The sequence below is a fragment of the Neomonachus schauinslandi genome, chromosome 6 (assembly GCF_002201575.2).
Source record: "Neomonachus schauinslandi chromosome 6, ASM220157v2, whole genome shotgun sequence".
Classification (NCBI taxonomy): domain Eukaryota; kingdom Metazoa; phylum Chordata; class Mammalia; order Carnivora; family Phocidae; genus Neomonachus; species Neomonachus schauinslandi.
In genome coordinates, this window is record NC_058408.1 from 2,293,287 (window position 1) to 2,319,039 (window position 25,753).

Genomic DNA, 25,753 nt, shown 5'->3' on the forward strand with positions numbered 1-25,753 from the left:
ATCACAGCCCCATAAGACCTCGTGACAAGATTTTTTTTTTCCCCAAGTAAGCTCTATATCCAGCGTGGGGCTTGAACTCACAACTCCCGAGATCAAGAGTTGCATGCTCTCCTTGAGCCAGCCAGGAGCCCCTCCTCATGACAAAGCTTTTTAACGTAAAGTTCAAACAACAACAACAGGAGCGCACAATTAAAAGTTCTTCCGTTACAAACATTTATCGAAGGAATAATTTGAGTCTTTAGAGATTTGGTTTAACAAAGTAAAACACTAAAAACCATGAAAATGCTTAAAATTCTTTTTTAACCTACCAAGGGGGATCTAAATTAAATAAATTCTCTATTACTTTACGAGAGAGACTGCTTTCCTAAACCAGAAAAGTTGATTTCCAAGTCACGCTCTTACCTCTACTGCCTTGTAACCCGAAGGGGAACTGAACCTCCCCCAGGATGGATCCTCTGGAGGTCAAGGTGGGAAGGATGGGTGACAGGCCACCACAAACTAGGTGGAGACTCTGAGCCAAAAGCTGAGTCTGGGATATGCTGTCATCCAACCAGGGTACTTTGGAGAGCGAAAGAGGATGCTGCTAATTACTTGAGAACAAAAGGCATACAATAGGACCTGTGGCCTCCCGGGGATAATGCCGCTTGGGAAACTACACTGCCCAGGGTGCCCCGTGAAGGTCCGAAGGCCCGTGGGAGCCCCGCACCCTGGGACCTGTGCTTAGCACCGTGTAAGAGGTAAACAGTGTAGGGCTGCTTCTGACGCGGAGACTTCCTCCTTCCTCGGAACACTTAACGAGACACACGACACAACACCTGAGGTGAAACTTCAATGACTATTGAGCCTGGGGCGGAGCCTCCATCTCCCTCACGGTCCACGGCCGGCTCTCCTGCGTCCCCTGCGCCCCCGCTGCCGCTAGTCTTTTGGGGGGTTCTGGGCCAGCTGCTGTTCCCACTCGACTTCAACCAACTTGTACAGCTCCATGGTGGCCTGAGCATCTTCCACGGAGGAGTGTCCACTTTTCCCGACCTGAACGCAGGAGGAAGAGAAGAGCATGAAGCCACAAGAGACCATTTCTTTCCTTCCCGACTGGCTCCCCGCCAGCCCCCCAACACGCTGCTGAGTTACTGCCTGCAAAGCTACAACTCTGGGGGGGGGGGGGTCTACTCCTGGGTTCCTGTCCGCCCCGGTCTGTTCTGCGCTCTGCAACACAACGTTCCAGATCACTGACAGGCCTCGAGTCTGGCACCTTCCCCACTTGTACAACCACTCTCGACATAACGTGCGCCCGCCCTCCTGCCAGGCAGGCCGCCCTCCTCCTGGTGCAAACGTGTCGCAAGAGGCCCAGGGGCCCACTCTGCAGACTCTCAGGGCACCACGATGTGCTTTCTCCTTTTCCCAGCTCGGGTTCTGCATGCACTTGAAGACTGTTCCCTCTCCCAAGCAGCCCCTGGGATGCTCTGTGAGGCAGAGAACAGGAACCATTACCCTACTACAAATGGAGAAACTACTGGGCTCTTTGTCTAAGGCTCTTCCCATCAGAGCGCCGCCTGCATCTCCGTCCAGAGCAATTCTGGGGCTAGAGTCTGCAGCGAGGCAGCAAGGACCCCCCCACCCCGGGTCTGAGCTGGGGGCCTGGCAGCATCTGGGGAGACACTACCTGGATGTCCCGGTTCAGAAGTTTCTTGGTGAGAGTCTTCAGGGACATGGTAGCATTCTCTGGGCAGTCGGCCTTCCGGTTGAGAGGGGGTATATGGGAGGTGTCGCGGGTGAGGGACTTGGGGTGGAAGTACTGCAGGGCTTTGAAGTCGTTGTGGATGGCATGGCCCACCACTATCTTCCCTGTGAGGATCTTCAAGATCTGGAACGGGAGCAGGGGACGCGGTGGTGAGGCGGCCGGTGGTGCAGGCGGAGCCCCTGCGTCCCAGAAGCCCACCGTGGCCACTGGTCCTTCTAGACTCTCTTCACCATGTGCTCACCTACCTCATCCTCTCCCACAAGGTTTCTTCCATCTGAGGGCCATCTCCACTCCCCAAGGTGAAAGTGGCTGTAACCCAATTTGGACTTAACCAGTGGTTCCTTATCTTCTCGTTAATTTCCACCCCAATGACAGATCAATTTGCCTCAGTCCCAAATCACAGTCACGTGTGAAATGTTCGCTAAACTATCCAGTTCAGTTCTGGCTTGCTACGTGAACTTCTCCAGCCATTCCCACATGCTGGCCTTAGACACAAGGCTTGGACGAATGTAGTCAAAGATGGGCTCCAGAGAGGTAAGAGAAGCCCCACGTCGTACACAAACAGTTAACATATATGGGTTTTTTGGGGGGAGGGGTCTATGGTTTCCATCAGATTCTGAAAGGGCCTACAAGCTACAAAAGCTTAAGAATCACTTGTAGACTCAGGCTGCAGAGAGAAGCAGTCAAGAAGCCAAGAAAGTCAGCCCCACTGCTCTACTCACCAGCTGTTCAGAAACCTTATTCATACTGGTCTTGAGACCAAGTAACCTCTCACCATTTCAGGATCTTAAAGCGAGAGAACAACCAGAGAATATGCCATGAGCTCTGAAGGCCGTTCCCCAAATGGGCTCCAAAGAGGTTGTGAACAAGAGCAACAGTCCTATGATCGGTGCATAGCCAACAGGAGCCCCCAGAAGGGGCCAGACCCATCTGAACAGCCCCCTAGTCTCACACCCAAGCGGGGGCACCGGGAAAGCGCTTTATAATGAAAACCCAATGGGAGTCCAATCAACTAGGTACCTGCGTGCTCCTGACCGCAACTGCCACTTACCGTCCACCAACACCTTCACTGCACGTTCAGTCAACACACAGCTCTCCTTGGAGCTGAGCGGATTCGAGATCTCAGACCCATCCCACCTTCTGCCTCTCCCAAGCCCTGCTCAGCGGTTCCCCGGGGCACAGAATCTGCAGCCCTTTCTCTCAAGTTTTCTAAAATCCAGCCCCTTCACCTCCAACTGTCAGGGCACAAACACAATTCGTGGAACAGAGCGTGTCCAGAGAAAACAGAGAATGTGGAGTTGAAGTGACAGACGCGGACCACGGGCGCCCTCTGGAGGCCTCCCAAGACCAGCTGGCTCCCTCTCCACCTCCTCCCTGCGCCTCCCAGGTTCATCCCCCTTTCCCTATCCCTCTGTGGTGCTCCCAGGGACCAGCGTCCAGCACGGGGCCACCATGAGGAGGTGTGCTCAGTGAGCGAGGTGAGAACCCTGACACGCCAGCCCCGTGTCTTTTATCCCCTCCACTTCAGGCCATCTGTCCCAGGTATACACATCACCCTGCTCCTGCCAGCACCATGTCCCAAGCTTGCCACACTTGCTTGGGAACCCTCTCCACCTCTCTGGGCTCAACCCCAAACTCCAGCCATAAGGCGTTCCCAAATTGAGCCCTTTCCCTCGCCATTCATGCCTGCTGCTCTGCCCCTCAGTGGCTGTTATTTCTCTGTGTGGATTCCCAGTTCCCCAGACGAGAATTTGTTTTGGGAGCTCAGGTAGGTCTCAGCTAACCCAGTTCATCACAGCAGCTAACTAACTTCCTGGACTCTCACCACGCCCTACCTCAGCAGGAAGCTCCCTTCATCTGGCAGTCCACCCCCCTCCCTTCCTCCTCCAGGATCCCTCGGTGCCTTCCTAGGGTGACCTTGCTTGCTGAGAAATGATCTGCACCTCGCTGCCTCCAGCGCACCCCATGCCTCTCACCTGGCTCCGGGCGATCTTGAAAGGGGTAGCATTCACCATGTGCTGCTTCCGGATGCCACTCCATCTGGTCCGGTAGTCCACGATGTGGCAGGGGGGAAGGACATACTCATCATAAAGCACGTCTCCGTGGTAGTTGACAATGCTACATCGGGCCAGGGAACTGACGTGCCCCTTGGGTCCTGTGCCCACCATCTCACAGTCAATGGCCACCATCTTCCTTGGCATCTTCAGGGATACTCCGGAACATTTATTGTCTGAATGAGACTGGGAGAAGCTCTGTGGGGCATTCTTCTGAGTAGGGTTCTTCTGGGGGCCCTTCTTGTGGGGGCGAGTTGGGTGGCTCCTAATCTTTGGAAGGGCACTCTGGAACTCCCCCAGCAAATCCACCTTAGCCACTGCAGACCCGGCCTTCCGTGCAGGGGCAGGGGTCAGCCACGGCACTGCAGCCTTCTTGTCCAGGGACTGCTCTGGTCCATTGCTGGAGGCAACGGTCTTCTTTTTTGGAAGGGGAGAGACCTTCCAAGTGCCATCCACGCTAGAAGTCTCCCCTTTCTTTGGAGGTTCTGAGTGCAGCTTAGGCGCCTTGCTCGGGGGTTGGTTCTTCTTATTCAGAAAGCCTCTCCGTTCCAAGAGCCGCCGCTTCCTGACAAATTTGCGGTGCTTGGCATTCCCCTCAAATGCTTTTTTGGGGGCAGGTTCACCAAAATCCAGATTGAGGAGTAAGGTAGACATGAGGACAGTGGATGGCAGGAGAGCAGGTGGGAAGAGTGGCTTACTGATGACAGAAAGACAGAGGACTCATCCTCTGTTGAACCCCACAGGCCGACATCTGGAGATCTGGAGTACACCCTGGGGAAGAAAGTGATCCTGATAACCGAACCCGCAGGCCTGGTAAACAATAAGACCCATCTTCATGAGGCTTAAGGTTGGAAAGACATCAGAGCGACCGCCCAGAGTGGGAATGAATCTGTAATGCGAAATGATGTTAGGAGCACTGTCTGAGCCAGGAAGCCTGGATTCCGGCGCGACCCCACAATTCATCAGCTGTACGGTCTTGACAAGGGTCACCTGCCCTCTCCCGAGCTCAGTCTCATTCGGAAACTGAGTGGGCTGTAGGGCCAACCAGCTCGAACTCTGAGCCTGGAAAGCCAGAAGAGGGGAGCTCCATCATCCGCCCGGGGCGGGGAGGTCTAAGTGTGCTCGCCGGCAGTGGCGGGGCCGGCCCCCAGGGCTTCTGGATTACCCTGGCACCCCCCGCGCGGCTCCCTCGGCTCCAGGCCGGGGGGACCCTCCGCAAGCATCTCACCCCAGCCCTGCTCCCGAGACAGGCCCTCTGACAACACATACCCGCCGAGGAACCGAGGCTGGGGGCCGCCTACCTCGGCGAGTACGCCGAGGTGAGAGGGGGGTCCCCGCCACGGAGAGCGCCCTCGCGCCCACACCTACCTCCCAGCGGGCCCCGCTAAGAACGGAAGCGCCCGGAGCCGGATGCGGAAGTCGGCGCGCGCCGGCGAGGCCCGGGCCGGCAGGCGCGCGGATTGGACCGCGCCGGGGGCCGGCGTGCGCGAGCCCGCAGCGCCCCCGCCTCCGGGAGCGACGCCAGGGACTCCGAATGCGTGAGCAGCGGCAGCGGCGGCGGCGGCGGCGGCGGCGTGGGGGGCGGCGGGGGCGGGATGCGCTCCCCGGCCCCTCTAGCCCCGTGGAGGTACAACTCGAAGGTGGGGAGGCCGCTCCCCGCGAGAAACGCCGCACGCGGGACCGGCCTCACTTCCGGGGGAGGAGGGAACTGCGCGGGGAGGGGCGGGCCTCGGCGCCGGGGCACGCCTCTGTGACGTACTGCGCGGCGCCCCGCCCCACGTGTGCGGCCACGCCGCGCCGCGTCGCGACCTGTGACGTCAGGGGGAGCGTCCCTTCTTCCGCCCCAGCCGGCCGGGGAAGGGGCGTCGGGGTGCGGGAGCCCAGGGGGCTCTCTCCCGGCGCAGCGCGCTCTCGTTGCCGCCGCCGCCGCTGCCGCCCGGGATGCCGGGCGTCTCCGCGCGCGGCCTCTCTCTGGAGCAGAGGAAGCAGCTGGCTGTGAACCTCACCCGTGTGCTGGCGCGCTACCGCTCCATCCTGGACGCCTACATCATCGTGAGGCCACGGGGGTGCGGTGGGCTGGGTGCGCGCGGCAGGCGCAGAATCCGGAGAGGTGGCTTCTGCCCGCTCCTCGATGCGTCTGTGCAAGAAAGGGGCCATCCCCCCGCCCCTCTGCTTGTCGGTTGACATACGTTTTAATATTCCTAAGCTCCGGGTGGTTTCTCTCACCTGCCCACGTCCGAAGTAAAATGCGTGGACGATTGAGCCGTGCCGCGGCTACGTTGAGCTCTCCGAGGAACACGCAAGGTGTTCCAGAATTCACCCAAGCTTTGGCTAAATCCCCGGTTCAACAGTGTAATGGGCTGTTAGAGCTTTGAAGTCAGACTGACTTACTGCCTCCCTTACGGGGTCAGCCTTAGGCGTGTAAAGAAACTCCTCCTAGCCCGGGTTTCTCAGCTGTAATAGTAACCCCTGTCTGGAGGCTCACGGTGGGGAATAAGATGGTGTATGAATGGCACCAATGTCCGCTGACTTGTTCAGCCCCCACACCCAGAAGCATCCTTGATTCAGCTCCCGCCTTCATTGATGTACACTCCAGCCCTTCGCTCAGCTCTACCTGCAGAGTAGATACCAAATTCACCCGTTTGTTTCCATCTCATTGCTACCCCCCAGGGCGAAGCCACCATCCTCTCGCTCCTGGACCACTTCCTAACTGATCTGTGTGTTTACTTCTCCATAACCATTTCTTCATAAAGCAGCCTGATTGATTTCTTTAAAACGTAAATCTGATGAGGGGCGCCTGGCTGGATCGGTGGTAGAGTAGTAAGTTTGAGCCTCACGTTGGGTGTAGAGTTTACTTAAAAAAAAAAAAAGGTAAGGGACGCCTTGGTGGCTCAGTTGGTTAAGCGGCTGAGGTCGTGATCCCAGGGTCCTGGGATTGAGTCCCACATCGGGTTCCTCGCTCAGTGGGGAGCCTACTTCTGCCTCTGCCTGCCGCTCCCTCTGCTTGTGTTCATCCTGTCTCTTACAAACAAAATCTTTAAAAAAAAAAAAAAAAGAATCTGATCAAGACACTGCCTTGCTTCCTGGGTGCTTTGATGAAATCTTAAGTCCTTACCGTTACCTAGAAAGCGCTGCACGATCCGTCCCCTGCTGCCTCGTGAAGGCCATCACTTTGGTTCTCCCACATTCCCTCTCCAAACCTATACTGACCTGATTTCTGTTCTACAAACATGGCGGGCACCTGGGCCTTTGCACTTACTAGTGTGCCTGGAATGTCTTCCTCCACGGGAAGGCAGTAGAACAGAGTGGTTAGGAGCAAGAACTAGAGTGGAGTTGGTTTCAGATCCCAGCTTTGCTACTTACTAGCTTTTTGACTTGGACAAGTTACTGAATTGCTGGGTGTCAATCTCCTTATCTGTAAAATGGGAGGTAAGCTAGTACTTATAGGGTTGTTTGAAGATTAAATGCATTAATACGTGGAAAATGTTTTGGACAGCGCCTGGCATATTAAAGTATTTTATAAGTGTTTGCTATTACCTGAAATTTTTTAAGACTTTATTTATTTATTGGTGGGGAGGGAGCACAGAGGGAGAGTGAAAGGGAGAAGCAGGCTCTCCGCTGAGCAGGGAGCCCCATGCAGGGTTTGATCCCAGGACCCTGGGATCATGACCTGAGCCGAAGGCAGACACTTAACCGACTGAGCCACCAGGTGCCCCTCTCCCCTTTTTTGGATGAAAACTTTTAAGATCTATGCTTGGCAACTTTCAATACAGTATTGTTAGCTATAGTCACTCTGCTGTACATCTCTGTGATCTATTTATTTTATTTTATTTATTTATTTTTAAGATTTTATTTATTTATTTGAGAGAGAAAGAGCATGAGATGGGGGAGGGTCAGAGGGAGAAGCAGACTCCCCACTGAGCAGGGAGCCCGATGCGGGACTCGATCCCAGGACTCCAGGATCACGACCTGAGCCGAAGGCAGTCGCTTAACCGACTGAGCCACCCAGGCGCCCGATCTATTTATTTTATAACTGGCAGTTTGTACTCTGACCCCTGCATCGCCACAGCTGCCCCCCTCCGGCAAGTACCGCCTGGCCTTTCTTATCTGCTGTTGTGTGTTTGTCGTTCACGTCTCAGCTCAAGAGCCAGCCCCTCAGACAAGTCTTCCCTGTTGCGCCCTCGAAGTAGCACTCTCTCAAACTCCGTGTTACTGTTTCGTCAGGGTTTTAGTGTCTATGTGGCATTTGATGTTACCTGAAATTATCTTTTTTATGTAAACTTTGTGAGAACAAGAATCTTGTCTATCTGCTTCGTTGTATCCTCTGCGCCTAGACTAGAGCTCGGTGCGTGGCCAGAGCTCCAGAGTGGGTGATTAACAAACGCACGAATAAAAACGCATTCTGTCACATACAGTGTCTGGCACGTAAAGTGTCCGGTGCACATAATGGTAGGGTGTTAAGTGGCAACGTGCTGATACGACAGGCCAGTCACTGCGCTTTTGGGCACGCCCAGGCGAAGGCGCCGTTGCATGGAGAGAACACGCAGAGCAGCGGGCAGGGGAAATGCTGCAAGGAGAGGCGTGTCCAGAATGCCGCCTGGGCCCCGAGGGTGGCGGCTGGAGCCCAGCTTCAGAGAGCGGTGGCTGGGATGGGCAGGGAGGAGTGGGGAGGGCAGTGGCCAGACTGCTTCTCCCCTGCTCCTGCAGGAATTCTTCACAGACGACCTGTGGGGCACACTCCCTGGCTCATGGCAGGAAGCGCTGGACGGACTGAACCCGCCACAGCTGGCCACACAGCTGCTGGGGATGCCCAGGGAAGGGGAAGTGGTCAGGTATGGGCAAGAGGGGCCCCGGGCTGGGGGACTCAGGCTCAGAGTCTCCCTCGGGCTTCCTGGGTTGCAAACTGGTGCGGTCAGGATGCAATGGAGCTATTCACTGGGGTCCCGGGCTGGCCTGTCACAGGTACAGGTCGGTGTGGCCACTCTCTCTGCTGGCCCTGAAGTCCACAGCCTGTGCCCTGGCCTTTACCCGGACACCTGGGTTTCAAACCTCCTCCGAGTTCCTGGAGAACCCCAGCCAGAGCTCCCGCCTGACAGCTCCGTTCCGGAAACACGTCAGGCCCAAGAAGCAGCACGAGATCCGGAGGCTGGGAGAGGTGAGATGGCTGGCGTTCGGGTGGTGTCTGGGAGCAGGCGCTGTGGGTTACCAGGATGTGAGCACCTTCTGTCACCTGCAGGACCAGCCTCGCCAGGCATATGATAATCGTATCTCGATGCTGTGGCTTTTTGTGTGTATGTTCGTCCTTTTGACGGGTTGGTTGGTGGCTGTGTCCGAATCACTGTCTTCTTCCCGTTTTCCACCTCCACCATCTGCTCTGGGCTTCACGGTGGGGGCTCCTCTCCTTGTTCGTGCTGAGAGGGGCGAGGAGAGGAGCCTGAGCCTGGGGTCAGCACCCTCCCTCTTGGTTTCCGTATGTCCTGTCTCCCCCGTGGTCCCCCCTCGCCATCCTCCTCCACCACCTGCAGCTCCTCCACCCTCACTGTGGGTGTTTGCTCTGGGAGCCAACAGCCAGTAGCCAGGAGAGCTTTGTCCCTTCTCTTGTAGTTGGTGAAGAAGCTGAGTGACCTCACAGGCTGCACCCAGGTTGTGGATATAGGTTCAGGCCAGGTGAGTCAGACCCCTGATATTCTGGGGTTTGGGGTTCCTTTTTTTGAATTGTGGGGATAGAAAGCTGGAGGCAGGTTACGAGCCCACAGGCCCCGGGAAGCAGGTGCTGAGGAGTGGTGGAAGTTGGCAGATAAGCCATCTGGGGGCCTGTGCCACTTCCTGATGGTGGGAGGCTGACAGTAGAGGGCGCACTGAACAGGGCTGTCTCTGTCCTCCCTCTCCTGACTCCAGGGCCATCTCTCCCGATTCATGTCCCTGGGGCTGGGGCTGATGGTGAAGAGCATTGAAGGGGATCAGAGACTGGTGGAGAGAGCCCAGCGCTTGGACCAGGAGCTCCTGCAGGCTCTGGAGAAAGAGGAGAAGAGGCACCCACAGGTAGGCCGGTTTTCCCTGCGGGCGGGGTCCAGTTGGCTGGAATGGGGCACCGAGGCTGGACCCACTCTTTAGTTTCTGGGATTGAGATGGTGTCGTCTCTAATCCTGCTGCCCCTTGCCCGAGGGCCCCCTTTCACCAGAGCCTCCTCACATCCTAAAGGCACTCCCCATGAGGGCCCCAGGGCTCAGCCCGTCTCCTGATTCAAGGCCCAGCTGTCCTGGTCCCCAGCTTCTCCCCCTCCTTGGGAAGGAAGGCAGAGGACACGCACGTCCTGTCCTGTGACCTGAGGTGACAGACTTCCCACTTGCCCTTGTTCCGTCCTGCCTCCACAGGCGGTCCACGCGGGCCCTCGCCACTCGCCACACCACGTGGTTAGGTGGGTAGAGCCCACGGCCCTATGCCAGGAGCTGCTGCTTCCGCTGGAGACCCTGCCCCAGAGCGGGGCCCGCTTGCTGCTGACTGGGCTCCATGCGTGCGGGGACCTGAGCGTCGCCCTGCTGAGGCACTTCTCCTGCCCCGAGGTGGTGGCGCTGGCCTCAGTGGGCTGCTGCTACATGAAGCTGAGTGACCCCGGCGGCTACCCGCTGAGTCAGTGGGTGGCCGGGCTGCCAGGCTGCGAGCTGCCCTACCGGCTTCGGGAGGGAGCCTGCCACGCCCTGGAGGAGTATGCCAAACGGCTGCAGAAAGCGGGCCCTGGCCTCCGCACCCACTGCTACCGCGCAGCGCTGGAGACCGTCATCCGGGGGGCCCGGCCCGAGCTTCGGCGGCCCGGCGTGCAGGGGATCCCCAGGGTCCACGAGCTCAAGATTGAAGAGTGAGGCTGGGGGAGGCGGGGGGTGGAGAGGGGGCTTCACCGCCTGATTTCCCCCTCAGCCTCACTTGTTGGCTTATCCTAGCGAAGTTCTAAATGTGCCCAGGAGGTTGATGTTGAAGTCTCGGGGCAGCTTCTCAAAATTTCTTCAGAAGGGAGATGTCATTCTATCTGGGCACTATCAAGTTTTTTAAATGCTGAAAATATAGCAAAATAATTGGACAGATCTGGCTGAAAATAAATTTTGCAGTTAATTTGCGATTGGACAGACAGCTCACAGCCAGAAAAATGTTGAAAAAGCATCCTAGGGTAGCACATGAAGCAAAGTTGCAATGGAATTAGCAATGGATGGTTCTGAGTGGGCGGTGTGGGTGCCTGAAACCAACCTGAGTGCTGTCTTTGGCTGACCCCGCAGATACGTGCAGCGGGGGCTCCAGCGGGTGGGGCTGGACCCCCAGCTGCCGCTGAATCTGGCTGCCCTTCGGGCCCACCAGGCCCAGGAGAACCGAGTGGTGGCCTTCTTCAGCCTGGCCCTGCTTCTCGCTCCCCTAGTGGAGACGCTGATTCTGCTGGACCGGCTGCTGCACCTTCAGGAGCAGGGTGAGGGTGGCCTACCTGCGGGACCCTGGGTGGGTGGGGCTGGAGTTCTGAGGCTCCTCCTCCAGGCCCCCAGCCCCCACAGCTGCCAGGCAGCCTGGGTTCCTCCCTGTGGTGATTATCCAGCCAGTCAGCTGTGGGGCGGGAGCCAGGTCAGTGCAGATTCCTACTGAATCAGACTCCCATCCCTGGGCTGCATTTTAAGCCAGAACCCCGGGCATCAAGAACCTACAGTGGGCACCCCATTCCTGGTGGAGAACTGGGTCTCCTTAGACACCCTGAGGCCTCCCCCATGGGGAACAGGGCCGTGCCCACAGACCAGGCAGGGAGTGGCTGAGAGTGTCTCTGTTTCTTTTTGAGTAGCCCTGCCTTTCTCCTAGGCTTCCATGCTGAACTCTTGCCCATCTTTAGTCCTGAGCTCTCTCCCAGAAACCTGGTTCTGGTGGCTACAAAGAGGCCCCTGGGTGAAGCCTTCTCTCTTCTGGAGACTGAACACAGCTGACAAACCCCAAGACCACCCAGGCACCGAACTTACCCAGAGAACCACCAGTCCCTATCCCTGGAACCCTGATTTCTCCCTCCATGTGTTAATGTGATATGATGTAAAATTTATTTTTAATTTATTAAATAAGTGAAATCTCCATTTCCCTGCCATTACCAGTGTAGAGAAGGACGGATGCGCAGCCTCCCCTGCTAAGACGCTGCCCAGGTGCCACAGCTGGGCCTCACACCCCCACCCCTACCACCCCCCCCAGCGGGGAACACCCCATTACTCACGGGTCTGTCTCCCAGCACCTGCAGGCCCTGCCCCGGGGGAGGCTGGCGAACTGCCATCCAGGCTCTGTCAGTACGTGCGGGCAGGTGCCCCTTCCTTCAATCCCAGAAACGGTGCGCCGGGGTCAGGCGTGCCCGTCTACCGGAAGACAACAGCTGCATGCAGGGAAAGACTCGTGACTCTTTATTGGGGTCTGGAGAAGAGGTAGCCCTGGCCTTCAAGGTGAAGACAAGGAGGGGAGAGGCTGCTCCCCCAGGTTCAATACCAGTAGACCTTCTTGTGTCTCCGAGTCTCCTGGATCCCCATGGCCTCCATCACCTCCTCCTCCAGTGTCTTTAAACGGGGCACATAGGTTCTTTCTAGAGCATCTTCCACCGAGGTGTCTTTGGGACCATCTGTTGAACCAGAGGAAAGAAGACAGGCGGGAGGGCTTCCTAACACCCCTCCCTCCCGCTCCTACCACCCCCAGCCCACCTTCCTGCCCCTCAGCCTGCCTCACCGGTCCATGTTTCAGGGACGATGCCATCAGCTCTGGGAAAATCAGGTTTGGGGATAATTCTTCCTGATCTTGAGGAGACACGTACCCGCTCTCCTGCCTCCGTGAATCTCCATTCCACCTCAGTGGGCTTCCTAGTGGATGGAAGAGAGAAACCCAGCATGGGAACCAGGGCCTCCTGCTGCGTTCTGTCCAAAAAATCAGTGGCTGAAAACATGAAAGTCACCGTCCTGTCGCTGTTCTGTCTGTCCTGAGGTGACCTAGAGGGGCTCATGTCCATCAGACGGATGGCCCCTCTCAACTTCCAGGGCCTGCAGCCCCCCGTTCCTTCGGTATAAATGTGCTCAACACCCGTGTAGATGTGCAGGCTGGGAAACCCTCTGCCCGGGGCCCCGTGTGCTTGCCTGTCCACGGGGTCCACAAGTTTGACCTGGTTGTGGAGCAAGGGCGCTTCGCTAGGGATCATGGTTCCCCGGTCCTCCCCGGTCCTGCCAACAGAGCGGTAGTGCTGTCCAAAAGAGAGGTGGTCGCATTCAGCCCCAGGGGACAGCAGAGCCGTCAGCTGCGTCACTGCCCCTGCCCCCTGCGGCTCGCCTCCTCCCTCCCAGGGCTGCTCTCCGTGCAGAGTGACGGGACAGCTTCCTGAGAAGCCCCATCTCTCTCCACTCACTGTATTCAGTCCCTCCAGGACCACCCAGTTGCGCTGCCGGATGACTTGAACCACTTTGCCTTGCTTCCCAGCATCCTTGCCTTCGAGGATCTCCACCTGCGGGAAGACGTGGGTCAGGGAGGGGGGGATCCTTGCCTGGGAGCCCCCCCGCCACTCCGTCCCACCCGAGGCTCTCACCGTGTCCCCACAGAACAGATGCCATTCTTCGTCAGAGATGGGTTCCACAGCCACCCGGCGCCGCCTGGTCCCTGGAGGGTTCTTCCTCCTGTCTGCAAGAGAGCCTGGGCGGCTCATCCCATAGCGGTAGTCTCGGGGCAGAGTGACCTTGGAAGCCAAGGCCAGCAGGGCAGAGAGACGCATGGCTGGAGGCCGGAAGAAATCCCCTGGCCAGGGAAGATCCAGAACCCTTCCTAGTCAGCTCTGAAGTAGATGGATAGAGGGGCTCCCGGCCGGCTCAGTCGGGAGAGCATGTGACTCTTAATCTCAGGGTCCTGAGTTCAAGCCCCGCACGGGGTGTGGAGCCTATTGTTACAAAAGAAAAAAGATGAAAAAACAAAAACAGAGTACACAGAAACAAGTGGGCAAAGAAGGAATATTTTTTTATACTCAGGCCATTGCTAAATGCATCTCACTGAATCCCTGCAAGATGTTATCTCCACTTTAAGATGAGGAAGGACTTACTGAGGTTCAGTGACTTGCCCATGGTCATAAAGCTACTATGTGAGAACCGACATTCAAACCCACATGTATCTGACTTCAAAGTGCAAAAAGTTCCCCGAGGCCAGGGACCATGCCATCTAGTTCACCCCTGAGTCCAGCAGATTCAAGCAGGGCTTGGCACACAGTAGATATTCAGTAACAGTTATTAGATACTCGCACAAACAGCAGCATAGGAAACACAGGTAAAGGGAACAAACCCGCGGCACAAGGCCAAAGGGCAGGCAGTTATAAGGCGAAACACAGAAAAAAAAAATGGGATTAAAATGTCCCTACAGCACTTCCAATTCCTAAACTCATTCAGGAAATAAACACTTCTCCTCCCTAAGACAGCTGCTTTTCTAGAGGAAAAGGCCCCAGAGCCAGACTCTAGGATTACGGAGTCCTGGATTTCCCAACTAAGTATGTACTGGAAGCCTCCCAATTTTGGATGATGGACTAAGTCAGTGGGCTGATGATGAGAGAACGGAGGCAAAAATAGTATGCGCTTCAACTTATCAAGCACTTGCTACCTGCCAGGCGCCACAAGGCTTTCTTGCATCATGCACTAAAGGAAAGGGATGGAGGGGGCACCTGGGTGGCAGTTAGTCAGTTAAGCGTCTGACTCTTGATTTCGGTTCAGGTCATGGTCTCAGGGCTAGAAGACTGAGCCCTGCATTTGACTTCACACTCAGCGGGGAGGGATTTTCTCTCTTTCTCCCTTGGTGCCCATTCTTGCTCTAATAAAAACATAAATCTTTTTTAAAAGGGGGGAGGGGGAAAGGATGGAGCAGGGATCGTTAATCTTATTTTATAGCTAAGAACTGAGTCTAACTTCAAAATACAAATAAAGTGCAATCTTGGGGCGCCTGTGTGGCTCAGTGGGTGAAGCGTCTGCCTTCGGCTCAGGTCATGGTCCCAGGGTCCCAGGATGGAGCATCGGGCTCCCTGCTCAGCAGGAAACTTGCTTCTCCCTCTCCCTACCATTCCCCCTGCTTGTGCACTCTCTCTCTAATAAATAAAATATTTATTTCTTGAAAATAAAATCTTTTAAAAAAGATTAAAAATCAAGTGCACTCTCATGGCACAAAGAGCTGCCGGGGTCAGAGAACTGGGTGCCCCTCCATGCTCACCACCTTACTCTGTGACCCAGGGCAACTGAACGTGTGAGCTTGTTTCATCATCCTTAAGACTTCACAGTTTTACTTTCAATGCTTTAACAAAGCAAAGTACAGAGTAATGTGAATGGTATCATGTCGTTTAGGCAAATTAAAAATATATATATTCCGGCACAGACTTAAATATTTATGCGAAGGAAAGAGCCCCAGGACTTGTTTGGGGCGAGGGAACTGTTTGGGGTCGCGGTTCCTTTCCATCTTTTCCAACTATGCGCATTGGGGGGGGAAAAAACAAATCGGAACTGGTTTATCTGAACCGTCGGTCATATACTTCTCAATATGAAAAAGACAACGCCTAACGCTCTCCTCAATTAACCTCGGCCTCAATGTTCGCATGCAGATCCAACACACGCTTGGGAGCACAGCTCCGTGACAGACCGAATGCGGGGAACCTCACCGCCGCCGCCGCCCTGGGAAGGAAGCTGACAGGTGCAAGGACCACAGGGTCGGTTCCGCAGACGAGGAAACCCGCCGGATCGCTGCGAGAGGTCCTGGCCTCAGCCACTCTCGGTTTGCAGCTCCGGGAGGAGACCCCAGAAGCCAGCCCCCTGGACCCTGGCCTCCTCTCCTGCACACCCTGGAGGGGCTGTCCTCGGGGGGCTTGCACGGCGGGCTCCAGCAGTCTTCAACACCCACCCGCTCCAAGCAGCCGACTGAGCCACGGCCGGGGCAAACGAAGGCCCTTCCCGGCCCCGGGTCCCGGGCGAGCCCAGCGAGGTCACCACCACCTGGGTACCGCACGCTCACCTCCGCTTCCCGCCGCGTAGCCGCGCCGCCCGCACCTGCGCCCTGAGCGCGCCGTCCTCCCTCCCCCCGGGCCCTCGGCTTTCTGGGAAATGTAGTCCAAATGCAGAGCGAACGCTCAAACCAACCTCGCTCTGCAAGCTGGGAGTTGTAGTCCGCCGCTACGAAGCGAGCTGGAAACAGGAAATTTGGTCGGGTAGGAAATCAGGAAGCGTAAGAACACCGAGAGGCACGTTGGGAGTTGAAGGCGGGGCGGGATAAGCTTCAGCGCACGGCACGTTCCCTCACGCGCGCTGTGGGGGCCGCTGGGAATTGTAGTTTGCAGAGAGGAGGGCTCCATTTTCTAGGGGATTGCAGCTTCCTCTTCTGAGCAGAGGGCCTCCGTTTCCAGGCTGGGCTGCGGCGGGTCCTTTCCCCGCGCGCCGCAGTCTGCGGTAGGGGGCCAGGGCAGATTAAGAAACTGCCCTAGGGCTTCTGCAGGAAGGGGTGAAACGTGGGCCCTTCCAAGGCAAGTCGATGAGCTTGTCACAAAATGTCAGCTCTGGGAGGGGAGGCACGGGAGATGACCTGCTCCGGCCCCTCCACGCAACTCGGGGTCGTGGGAGGACCCCACGCTGCCAGCCTCCCGGCCCTTCCCCACCACTTACCGGTGGCGGGCACCCCTAGCTCTGACCCGTGGCAGCAGCGTCGCTCCCCCCCTTCTCGAGCAAGCCCCCGCTCCAAGGCCTCCCGGGTGACCGTGGGGTGAGCTGTGGTCCCCAGCGGCTGGCAGGAGTGGACTGAGGGGTGCAGTTCGTGCCGACTTTGCCGGGGCAGAGAGGCTGGCACCACCCATCTCCATCCGAGAAGGGACCACTGCGCTCGGTTCCCCATCCCACCCCTTCAGTTCACCACCAACCCCCGCCCCCGCCAAGAAGCAGTCAAGACCCAATCTAGTAATCAACGGGTTTTATTCTCCTAGAACTGAAATTGTCTACTGTTTTCATAGCTAAACAACCAAAGCTACAGTCAGCAATTTTTCATCAGAGCCCAAAGGAGAGGGGCGAGGGGGACACAGGAGACTGGAGAGAGGCAGAGAGACCGCACGAGAGGCTGGGCGAGGGCACTTCTTTCCCTGTCCTCTCAGTGGGTTTCGGGTCTGGTGACGACACTGAGGAGACCAGGTGGGGGATGTGAATGGGAAATGACACGAGAAGGAACACCAAAGCCCCAGCTACAAAAAGAAAAGTCATCAAACCCCAAATAGAAGGGGAGCCTCCCAGTGCACCTCAGAAATGGGGGCCACAGTGGGGAAGGAGTGAGGAAGAGGGGGGCACACAAAGGGATAGGGTCTTTAAAATTTTTTTTTTGTAGTTTTCTTTTATTAAAAACATTTCCTAAAAAATGTGTCTTTTCCTTAATGTCTGGGTGACATATATGACTGTAGGCTGGCCTTGAGCACGTGGGGAGAGGGGAAAGGGCAGCTGGGGGTCTCCCCAGAGCAGAGATCAAGGGGGGACAGATACTCAACACTTCCACCCTAGCTGGGTGAAGCCCACCCTTCCAATCTCAGGAGGCCCCAGTCTTTTGATGATCAACTACAACTCCCAGAACTCCTGGGATCAGCAAAAGAAGGGTGTTGTTAATCATCAAGGATTCATGGAAGGGAGCCCCTCCCCCACAAGTTGTCCCACTTTCCCTGAATCTAGGCAGCTGGGATAATAGGTATGGGAGGAAGGGACAGGAGTGCAAGAAGATGCCATCCTCCTGCCCACCCCCCTCCCCAATTTGAAGATTGCCCCTCTTAGGCCCAGAAGCCGACCCTGCTGTTTATTCTCCATCCTTTCCACTCCTACCTCTGATCCCAGCTAACCCAGAGGTCCAGAATGCTGGGCGGACGGACGGGGGTGGGGACAGGGGTGCGGAGGAGGTGTCAGGAGGTGGAAACAGCCAGTCCAGGCCCCAACAGATACCCTCAGAAACAGCTCCAGGCAGGGAGGGACACAATGTTCTCATCTCAGCCCATGAAGCAGAAGACAGAGCCCTGACTCAGATCACAGGGGTGTTGGGAACATGGAGGTGAGGGCCAGGTGGCCTGCCCCATCCAGGTCAATCTCCAGGGGCTGGGCTTGGAGTGGGGAGAATAAATGGAAGAGGACAGCAGGGGGGAGAGGGGGAGGGGTTCCCAGTTTGCAGGCCATGGCCAGTTTCCCCAGTAGCACCCAGACAGCAGCAGGAACGGGGCAGGGGCTCCTCTTGAAACATTGGTGGCTACAGGCTGCGGGGGAGGGTTGGAGGGGAGAAGGGTTATCGGTGTGGCCTTGCGCTGGCCACACCCCAGCCAGGGCCAGTCTCCTGGGAGAGCCCACCCTGCCTCTGCTGCAGGCCCACCTCCTCCTCCTCCTCTCCACAGGTGGCTGGGCCCCCCAGCCCAGCTGCCTCAGGGCAGGGGGCTCCCTCACCTCTCATGATCTCTGATGCCTGGGGCCTCAGCATCTTCCTTGGTAGCCTCTTCCTCCTCCTCCTCCTCTTCTTCCTCCTGAGGAGGCCCCCGGCCAGAGCTGGGCTCAGAGGGGGTGCTGTTCTTCTCCACCTCCACGGGGAGGGGCCTCTCACCCTCCAAGGGGACTACTTCCTTCTCCTCCCCTTCGGGGTCTTCTGCCTCCTTGGGACGTTTAGGGGAGTCCTAAGTAGGATTGGCAGAGACAAGGCCAACTGAGGTTGGAGAGGGAGGACACCAGCCACCTAGCAGTACCTGCCCCCCCCCCCCCCGCTTTCAGAGAAGCTCCTTCCTGGGCACACCCACAGTCCACTTCTCCGGCCCTCTGCCAGCTGAAGGGTCCCTAGGGACCCCAGACTAGGAGCTGGTCTCCCCCACATCAAGATGTCCCTGAAAAGTAGCAGCTGCCCCCACCCCGCCCCAGGCCCCAGGTGGCGCTCAGTTACCTCCAGCACATCCCCCGCTCTCCTCTTCAGTGCCCCCTTCTCATTCTTCTCCTTGGCTGGCTCGTCGATGACCAGCTTCCCTTCCTCGTCACTGCTACCCTCGGCACTCCCCTTCCTGTCGCCATCCCCCTCTGTGGCTTCTGGCTCGGGCTCGGGCTCATCCACTGAGCTCTTCTTCGGGGTGGACTGCGCGCAGAGACGGCAGAGGCTGAGTGGCACCAGAGCGGCCTGCCGGGCCCCTCCCCAGACCCACCCGCGGCCACTCACTCCTTCCTTCGCCCACCTCGCCCCCGCCCACCCCCCAGGTGCCCAGTCTCACGAGTGATTTGAGACCCACCTCTGTCGGATTAGCCCCGGGCTAAACCCACTGGCCGGGCAGGCAGGGCTCTGTGCAGGAGGGGGGAGGGCTGGAGCAGGAGGCAAAACCTCGGGTCAACTTCTCCCAAAGGGAGCTGGGACCCTTTCCCCGCCGACCCCCGCCCCCCACCCTCCCGCCTCATCCTGCCCGGCTCACGAGCACCTCCTCCTGGAAGCCTTTGTGGAAAGAGTTAAGGCCAAGTCCTACACTCACACTAGGCCCCATAAAGGGCTGTCCCCACTTACCGCCTCCGTCCTGTCCTTGCCCCCCACACCACACACCACCCCCCGCGACCCCAGCCCCTCCTGCAGGGCCCCCCACCCCCACCCCAGGAGCTTGCGCCCTGAAAACCCTGGTCTCTCAGGCCCGTTCCTGAAGGCTAAGCATCCCCTGCCCTGTGGGCCCCGGAGACAGTGGCCACACCTGCTTCCCAGGGGGGTCTCTGGGGTGGACAGCTGCTCACCTGGTAGCCCGAGGCCTTGACGGTGGGGTTGTTCTCGATCTCCCACAGCCCCTCACTGAAGCCTTTCCTCTTGTTGGGCTTGCCGAACTTCTCCTTGGACTCCTCGTACGGGAAGAGGTCTTTGGGGCCCAGGAATGCCCTGGGGAGAGATGGGAGACTGTGCTCTGGAGCCCTCGCTGCCTGAGCTTCGAAGCCCCAGGGGAAGGGGCACCAGCATGGCCTCTGGCCTGCCCCACCTACAGCCCCTCACTCACGTCTCATGGGTCCCGAAAAAAAAGACTTGGTACTTGTTGGCTGTGGATTTCACGGCGGCCTCAGGCATCTCGTCAATCTGGGAGCAAGATGAGGGAAGCGAGTAAGTGGAGTCCTGAGCTCACGAATCTGGGGCCGACGCCGGCCTCCAAGACACATTCGTGTAAAACCAGACTGAGAAGGACCGGGGAGATCCCCCAGGTGGTGTTTAAACCCTTTTTAGCAGCAGAACTTTGTTCAAAGTCAGACATTAAGCCCAGCAGAAACCCGGAGTCGGCCCCTCTCCACGACAGGCGGGACGGCACTTGTTCTGCGGGCCCATTACCCCAGCCCAACCAGGGTCACCTCTCCCCTCGGGCTCGCTGGACTACAGCCCACCTACAAGCTACCACCCCCACGGCAGCCAGGGGGGGCCTTCCAAGTGCTGCCTTGAGCACTTCTCCCTCTGCTCAAAACCTTCCAGGTTCCGCTCACTAGAGGGTCCACCCGATCACCTGCTCCAGAGCATCAAGGTCTGAATCCCCACACGGCCACCAACATACTTGGATGACCTGGGGCAACTTACTCAACCGTCCTTGACCTCAGTTACCCCATCTGTAAAACGGAGAGTGTCATGGTACTTAAGTTGTGGGGTGGGGAAGGATTAAATGGCCATGACCTGGCCAGCAGTCCAGCCCACGGGTCCTAGCTCTCCTCCTCAGCCATATGCTGCCCTTCCCCTCCCTGCTCCAGCCACATTGGCCTCTGGTCTCCCACACTCATTCGGTCCCGGTGAGCCTTCCCACCCCAGCCCAGCCGGCCCCCCACAGAAGGCTCAGCCCCTCTCCTTCAGAGCACCAGTTAGTCACCCATGTGAGCATCTGAACGCTGCCTGTGTGGACTCTGGCTTACGCCTGCCCGAGATCTGACAGCAGGCCTGTCTGTACCAACCCCCTCGCCCCTGCTCGGGGCCTAGCACACAGCAGGCTCACGAGAAAGATCTGCTGAAGGAAGCTAAGACAGGTAAAGGCAGACTGCTCTGGTGGAGGGGGAAGGCCAAGGGGCTGCCTATCGGACACCCCTCTCCGAGGCAACGCCAAAGGCCTCTGGGGAGCACTCTGAAAGCCTGTGGATGTAGTCAGACACTCTCGTTTTACAGATGAGGAAACAGGGCCCCCAAATGACACGGGAAGTTAGTGAGGGTCTGAGTTGGTTTCCTGACTTGACCCCCTGCCCCCCCATGTTCTGGGGGACGAGGGTGCTGTGGTGGGGAAGGTGCAGAGGTGTGCGGTCAGGGAAATGGGCAGGCAGTGGCCCCAGCAGCCTCCCCAGACCAGGTCCTGGCAGCCCAGGCCCTGGCAGCCCAGGCCCAGCTGAGCTGGGGGGGCGGGGAGGACTACAACTCCCAGCAACACTTGCAGCAGCCCCAGCAGCCGGGCTTCCCGCCGGACACAGGCCAGGTGGCCATGTTGCCTGGGGCCCCAGGCGCAGATAGGACAGAGACAGCCGGGCCAAGGCACTGGTTAACACAGAGACTGGGACACAGCGCCTGACCTGGGGACCTGGGGACCTGGGGACCTGGGGAGACGGAGAGGCTGGGTGGTTGCAAGCCCGCTGAGACCCACCCAGGAGAGGGGGTGGAGCCCTGGGCAAGAATCTGAGGGGCATCTTGCTCCAGGCACGGAGTCTTCAGGTTCCTGAGCCCCTCCCCCCTTGCCCTGTGGCCTCTGGGACAGAGGTCCGGCCCCTCCCCCCAGGAAGGCCCAACACCAACTGGGCCCTCCCCATGACCAGGAGGTTGGGGTGTGAGAGCAGGGGGTGGAAAGGCACGCAGTTCCCCCCCACAAACAGGATCCCCATCGCCATGACAACCCACCCCGCCCCCGGGGCCACTCAGCAACCAGGAATGTGACCACCCCTCCCCCCAGGCCCTCTCTCTGGATTGGGGAGGAGGGGACACTAAACACACCCCACCCCCTGAGCCTGGCGTCTGGCACCTGGGTCCCAGGCTGTGCTAGAAACCACAGCCAGGGCTGGAGGGCCCAGGCCTTTCTCAGGAAGCCAGACCTGGGGTGCAGGCGGAGGAGGAGTCAGTCCTCGGCCCGGACACCTGGGTCTTGTGACCAGCTAGCTCCCCACCCTCCTCTCAGAGGGGGGCAAGCAAAAAGCAAAATGCGAGCCTCCAGGGCTTAAAGGTCCCAGGAGACAGGCTGGGTACAATAGCAAAAGGCCTAGGCCTCTTCTCCGTGGATCTCAGCCCCAGAAACAAGAGGCAGGGCTGGAGCACAGCAGGGAACCCTGAGCTCTGCATTCCTGGCGCCCACACCTGAGCCAGGGCGTTAACAGGCTCATGGGCTGAAAGGAAGAAACTGAGGCTCAGGAAGGGGGTGGGGGTGAGTGAAGGGTCAGAAAGGAGGGGCCGGGAAGTTCTCTCAAGGTGCACAGCTCCAGCAGGGCTGCTCCCAACCACAGGCCATGGGAAACCATGGACAGCAAACTCAGAGGCAGCTGAACGGTGTGACAGGGGACCCAGGAGGCCACCAGCTGCCCAGCCTCAGGGGCGGAGGAGAAACAAAAGAATGGATGGGAATTAAAAATAGAAAGACACCAGATATACCCGCCCTGCTGACTTCTCGCCAAATACAGGGTGGGTCTGGAGGAAAGAGGGATGCCAGGGGCCCGGGCAGATGGGCATCTACCCCAGAAGGGTCACCCGCCCCCCCTCCCCTTGACTGGAGGTACCTGGGGGGGGGGGCCAGGAGAGGAGTGCTCCTTTCACTTAATGCAAGTCCCAGGCCCTCACCTCAAAAGGGGAAAAAGCCCTTCCTTCAAGCTACAAAGGAAATGTCCTCTCTGCGTTTTGAAGCGAGGGCGGTTCTTCCCCCACACAGAGGACATGAGGTCTCAGGGGAGGCCTGTATCCCCAATACAGACACAGGTCTCCCAGGCGGTGCCTTTATATGCAGGCTGTGACTCAGAACAAGTGAGTCAAAGCTAAGCGGGTCAGGGTGGGGCCAGAGGAGGGCTAGGGACCCCCACCGCACGCCCCCCCCAACCACTGGCCAACAGGGGAGGGGGCTCTGCTGATTCTCAGCCACTCCACAAAGCCAGAAGGGCAGTTCTCCCAGGCCGGGGCCCCTCCACTCCTGCCCGGCCCGCTGCATTTGCCTGGCCCCATCACACAGAGCCGAGCACGTGAATCGCCGTCCTCCCTGAGCCCACGGCCACCCCAAGGTCTGACGAGGGAACTGAAGCTCCCAGGTGAGGAACACGGGAGAGGACTGAATACCGACTGAACACCAGCCTCAGGCCAAAGCCGAGCCCAGGGCCGTCGGCCCACACGGAGGAAGGCAGCAGGGAAGGCTAAGGCCACTCGGAGTGCCAGCCAGGGTTCTGACCACCACACCCAGGGCCAGGCCCGACCTGACCCAGGAACCGGAAAATCTGGGGCAGGAGACAGTTGGGGCCGGGAAAGTGTGGCAAGCCCAAGATGCAGAAAAGAGAAGGTGGTGCCTGGCCGTGGGGGGAGGGGGGGAGGGGGAAGAAAGCTGGGTGAGGCCCTCTGGCTGCTCAGGTTTTCTGGGATTGTGAAACAGGAAGCAGAGAGACGAGGAAGGAACCTGGGAGGGAAAAATCCCTGAGTCTTGGAGCTTAACTGTTAAGTGCTTGGAGATCCCCCAAGAAGTCAAGCAGGAAGAAGAGGAAAAGGAGAAGGTTAAGATGGAGTCACCCTACACTCCAGGCAGGTCTTGCCGACCACGTGGCCCCTCTGGCTGGGCCTCTCCAGGCACTGAGCTGTTCCAGCCTCACCCAGTCAGCCATCCTCCCCAGAAGCAGGGGCCTTCACCATGGCTCAGGGTTCTGTCTAGTAGATTAGGTGGGGCCGTCCATGAGAACCCCCAAGCCTCCTCCCTCTCAGGAGGGGCCAGGCGCCTTCAGACTCTGCCACCCCAGGGGCTAAGGCAGCATCCCAGCATTCCCCATGGGACGCTCGGATCTGTCTGTTCTTTTGGCACGCAAGGGGTAGCTTAGAGCCTCGGGTGTACCATCCCCCAGATGTCATAAAAGCCGGAGCACAGGCAAAGGGTGGTGCCTCCTTGCGATCCAATCTGACCTCCCCTCCCCAAGCCTAACTCTATCTCAAAAGTCCAGGCCTCAAAAGAAAGACACTGCAAAGACACTGCCTCCCTGTCCACCTTCTGTCCTGGACGTCCAGGGTGAAGACAAGATAGAAGGGCTTCCCCAGTCCCAAGTGCTGCCTCACCATGAAGCTCTACCTCACTGGGGCCAGTGTGGGCCCACCTGTGTCCCCCTCCCTCTTCTCTCGTCCCTGATCCAGAAAGGCTTCCCTGCAACCCACATTCCAGCTGCACCCCCTCCCTGAGGGCCTGGGCCAGCCTTCGGACTTTGTCCCACCCCCAGCAGGTAGGAGCAGTAGAGACCTGGGTTCAGTTCTTGCCCTGCCCAAAAGGGCCTTGGCGTCCGGGCCAAGAAGCCAGATGGATCAAAGGTGCAGGGTAAAGTACACGAGTGTTCACACGCCACATACACCATGCACACACCAGGCTGGGTGGCTGCTTCCTCACCCCGCTTCCAACTGCCCCCCACACGCGCAGCCCAGGCTCTCAGGAGGCCCTAGAAGCTGGGAGAGCCCCACTTCTGTACTGCATTCCCTCAGAGGCGGGACATCTAGAACTTTCAGGGAACAAGGAGCTCAAGGGATATGGGATCAAGCACACTCTTCAGGAGAGGGTACAGAGTGAGGAATGGGCCTCAGTGGGCCCTGGGGCAACTTCCCAGGCCCGGAGCAGGGTCTGCGGCAGATAAAGACACAGACTCACGTGGAGAGCAACCTAAGCAACCTAAAAGCAGTTCTGCACTTGGTCCCCTCGCCTGGAAAACCCCCTCCACTCTCTGCTCTCTGCCCTATTTGGTTCTCCTGAGTCCTACCTCTAGGGGACAGAGTCAGACCCGCACCCAATTCCAAAGGCCTCTCCAGACCAACTTTGAAGTAAGTTCCAGAGGCGCTGCCCTGCCACCCGCCCCCCCCGAGTCACACCCCCGACCTCCGCCAGCAACCTCCCTCCGCCCTCCCTCCTTACTCGAGCCGACCCAGTCCTTAGGGGAAACATGATGAACACACGAGGTTGGGCTTCTGGGCCCCACCCTCCCACCTGGCCAGGTGCTGGGGCCGGGGGCGGGGGTGGGGGGGGCGTCCCTCATATTGGCGGGCTAACAACCACAGGGCAGACTGGGCCGTTGTGGCGGGAGGATCCTATCTGGGAGGGAGCAGCAGCTGGGGCTCCCCCCAACTCCAGGATGAGGCAGCCTGGACGGCACTTCCCGGCCTCCCGAGGCCCTGCCACCCTCAGCCCCCCTTCTGAATTGCCAGCATATGGAGGAATATACTTGGGGGGCTGCGAAGCGAAGGGTTCTGGCGGATAATTTCCGAGCCAGATAGATCCCCGTCTCACGCCGCCCCCAAACATTCCTCGACCCTCCCAACTTCAGATCTCTCACGGCCGCCCCAAACCAAAGTTTTCCAGAAGCGAACTCCGCCTCCACATATTCCTCACTGGGCTGGGACCCTCCTGCTACCTTTCGGTCCGAGAAGGGTCTGACCGGGGGCAGCGATTAGGGACGACACCAGGGGTCTCTAAGGGGGTCCCCGGGCGCCCGGGAGGAGTTCCCGACGGCCCCAGCCCAGGCCGCGCACCCCACGCCGCCGCGCTCGGGGGGCCCCGCGCTGACGCCGCGCTCGCCGGGCCCCCCGCCCCCACCATTATGTAACCGGCGGGGGGGACGCGGAGGCGCTCGCAGCGAGTCGGGGACTCGGCCGCCCCCCGCCCGCGCCCCTCCGCGCGGGGCGCCCGCGTCCTCCCGGGTGTTACGCAACCCAGCCCGGGGCCGGGGCGGCGGGCCGCGCTGCTCACCCGGGCCGGCCAGTGCGGGTAGCCCTTCATCTTGGCGAACAC

General features: G+C 58.6%; 4 protein-coding genes across 12 annotated transcripts; 1 reads left to right on the plus strand and 3 right to left on the minus strand.

The window, feature by feature from the left end:
- Window positions 1-201: 201 nt before the first annotated feature.
- Window positions 202-5,015, minus strand: ISG20L2 (interferon stimulated exonuclease gene 20 like 2). 2 transcript variants are annotated; one of them, XM_021682086.2, is made up of 3 exons: window positions 3,715-5,015; window positions 1,661-1,861; window positions 202-1,029 (listed from the first exon to the last, which is right to left on the minus strand). In XM_021682086.2, the coding sequence occupies exons 1-3, from the start codon at window positions 4,444-4,446 to the stop codon at window positions 916-918; spliced, it is 1,047 nt and encodes a 348-aa protein (XP_021537761.1). In that variant the 5' UTR covers window positions 4,447-5,015; the 3' UTR covers window positions 202-915. The 2 variants fall into 2 exon arrangements, with proteins under 2 accessions (XP_021537761.1, XP_021537763.1); XM_021682088.2 differs by lacking the exon at window positions 1,661-1,861.
- Window positions 5,016-5,238: 223 nt separating this feature from the next.
- METTL25B (methyltransferase like 25B) lies at window positions 5,239-11,885 on the plus strand. 5 transcript variants are annotated; one of them, XM_021682080.2, is made up of 8 exons: window positions 5,239-5,419; window positions 8,500-8,624; window positions 8,755-8,947; window positions 9,397-9,459; window positions 9,691-9,834; window positions 10,167-10,648; window positions 11,061-11,245; window positions 11,623-11,885. In XM_021682080.2, exons 1-8 carry the CDS (start codon window positions 5,327-5,329, stop codon window positions 11,742-11,744), a joined length of 1,407 nt encoding a protein of 468 aa, XP_021537755.1. In that variant the 5' UTR covers window positions 5,239-5,326; the 3' UTR covers window positions 11,745-11,885. The 5 variants fall into 5 exon arrangements, with proteins under 5 accessions (XP_021537755.1, XP_021537754.1, XP_021537756.1 ...); XM_021682079.1 differs by lacking the exon at window positions 5,239-5,419 and adding an exon at window positions 5,492-5,844; XM_021682081.1 differs by lacking the exon at window positions 5,239-5,419 and adding an exon at window positions 5,492-5,844 and having other exon boundaries at window positions 11,606-11,687.
- Window positions 11,886-12,184: 299 nt separating this feature from the next.
- On the minus strand, window positions 12,185-15,878 carry MRPL24 (mitochondrial ribosomal protein L24). 2 transcript variants are annotated; one of them, XM_021682084.1, is made up of 6 exons: window positions 15,694-15,878; window positions 13,361-13,705; window positions 13,184-13,279; window positions 12,918-13,021; window positions 12,517-12,647; window positions 12,185-12,412 (listed from the first exon to the last, which is right to left on the minus strand). In XM_021682084.1, exons 2-6 carry the CDS (start codon window positions 13,541-13,543, stop codon window positions 12,276-12,278), a joined length of 651 nt encoding a protein of 216 aa, XP_021537759.1. In that variant the 5' UTR covers window positions 13,544-13,705; window positions 15,694-15,878; the 3' UTR covers window positions 12,185-12,275. The 2 variants fall into 2 exon arrangements, with proteins under 2 accessions (XP_021537759.1, XP_021537760.1); XM_021682085.2 differs by lacking the exon at window positions 15,694-15,878 and adding an exon at window positions 15,455-15,505.
- Window positions 15,879-16,738: 860 nt separating this feature from the next.
- On the minus strand, window positions 16,739-25,753 carry HDGF (heparin binding growth factor). 3 transcript variants are annotated; one of them, XM_021681956.2, is made up of 6 exons: window positions 25,712-25,753; window positions 19,802-19,878; window positions 19,548-19,686; window positions 18,727-18,912; window positions 18,243-18,466; window positions 16,739-18,058 (listed from the first exon to the last, which is right to left on the minus strand). In XM_021681956.2, exons 1-6 carry the CDS (start codon window positions 25,739-25,741, stop codon window positions 18,052-18,054), a joined length of 663 nt encoding a protein of 220 aa, XP_021537631.1. In that variant the 5' UTR covers window positions 25,742-25,753; the 3' UTR covers window positions 16,739-18,051. The 3 variants fall into 3 exon arrangements, with proteins under 3 accessions (XP_021537631.1, XP_021537633.1, XP_021537632.1); XM_021681958.1 differs by lacking the exon at window positions 25,712-25,753 and adding an exon at window positions 24,881-24,893; XM_021681957.1 differs by lacking the exon at window positions 25,712-25,753 and adding an exon at window positions 24,729-24,751.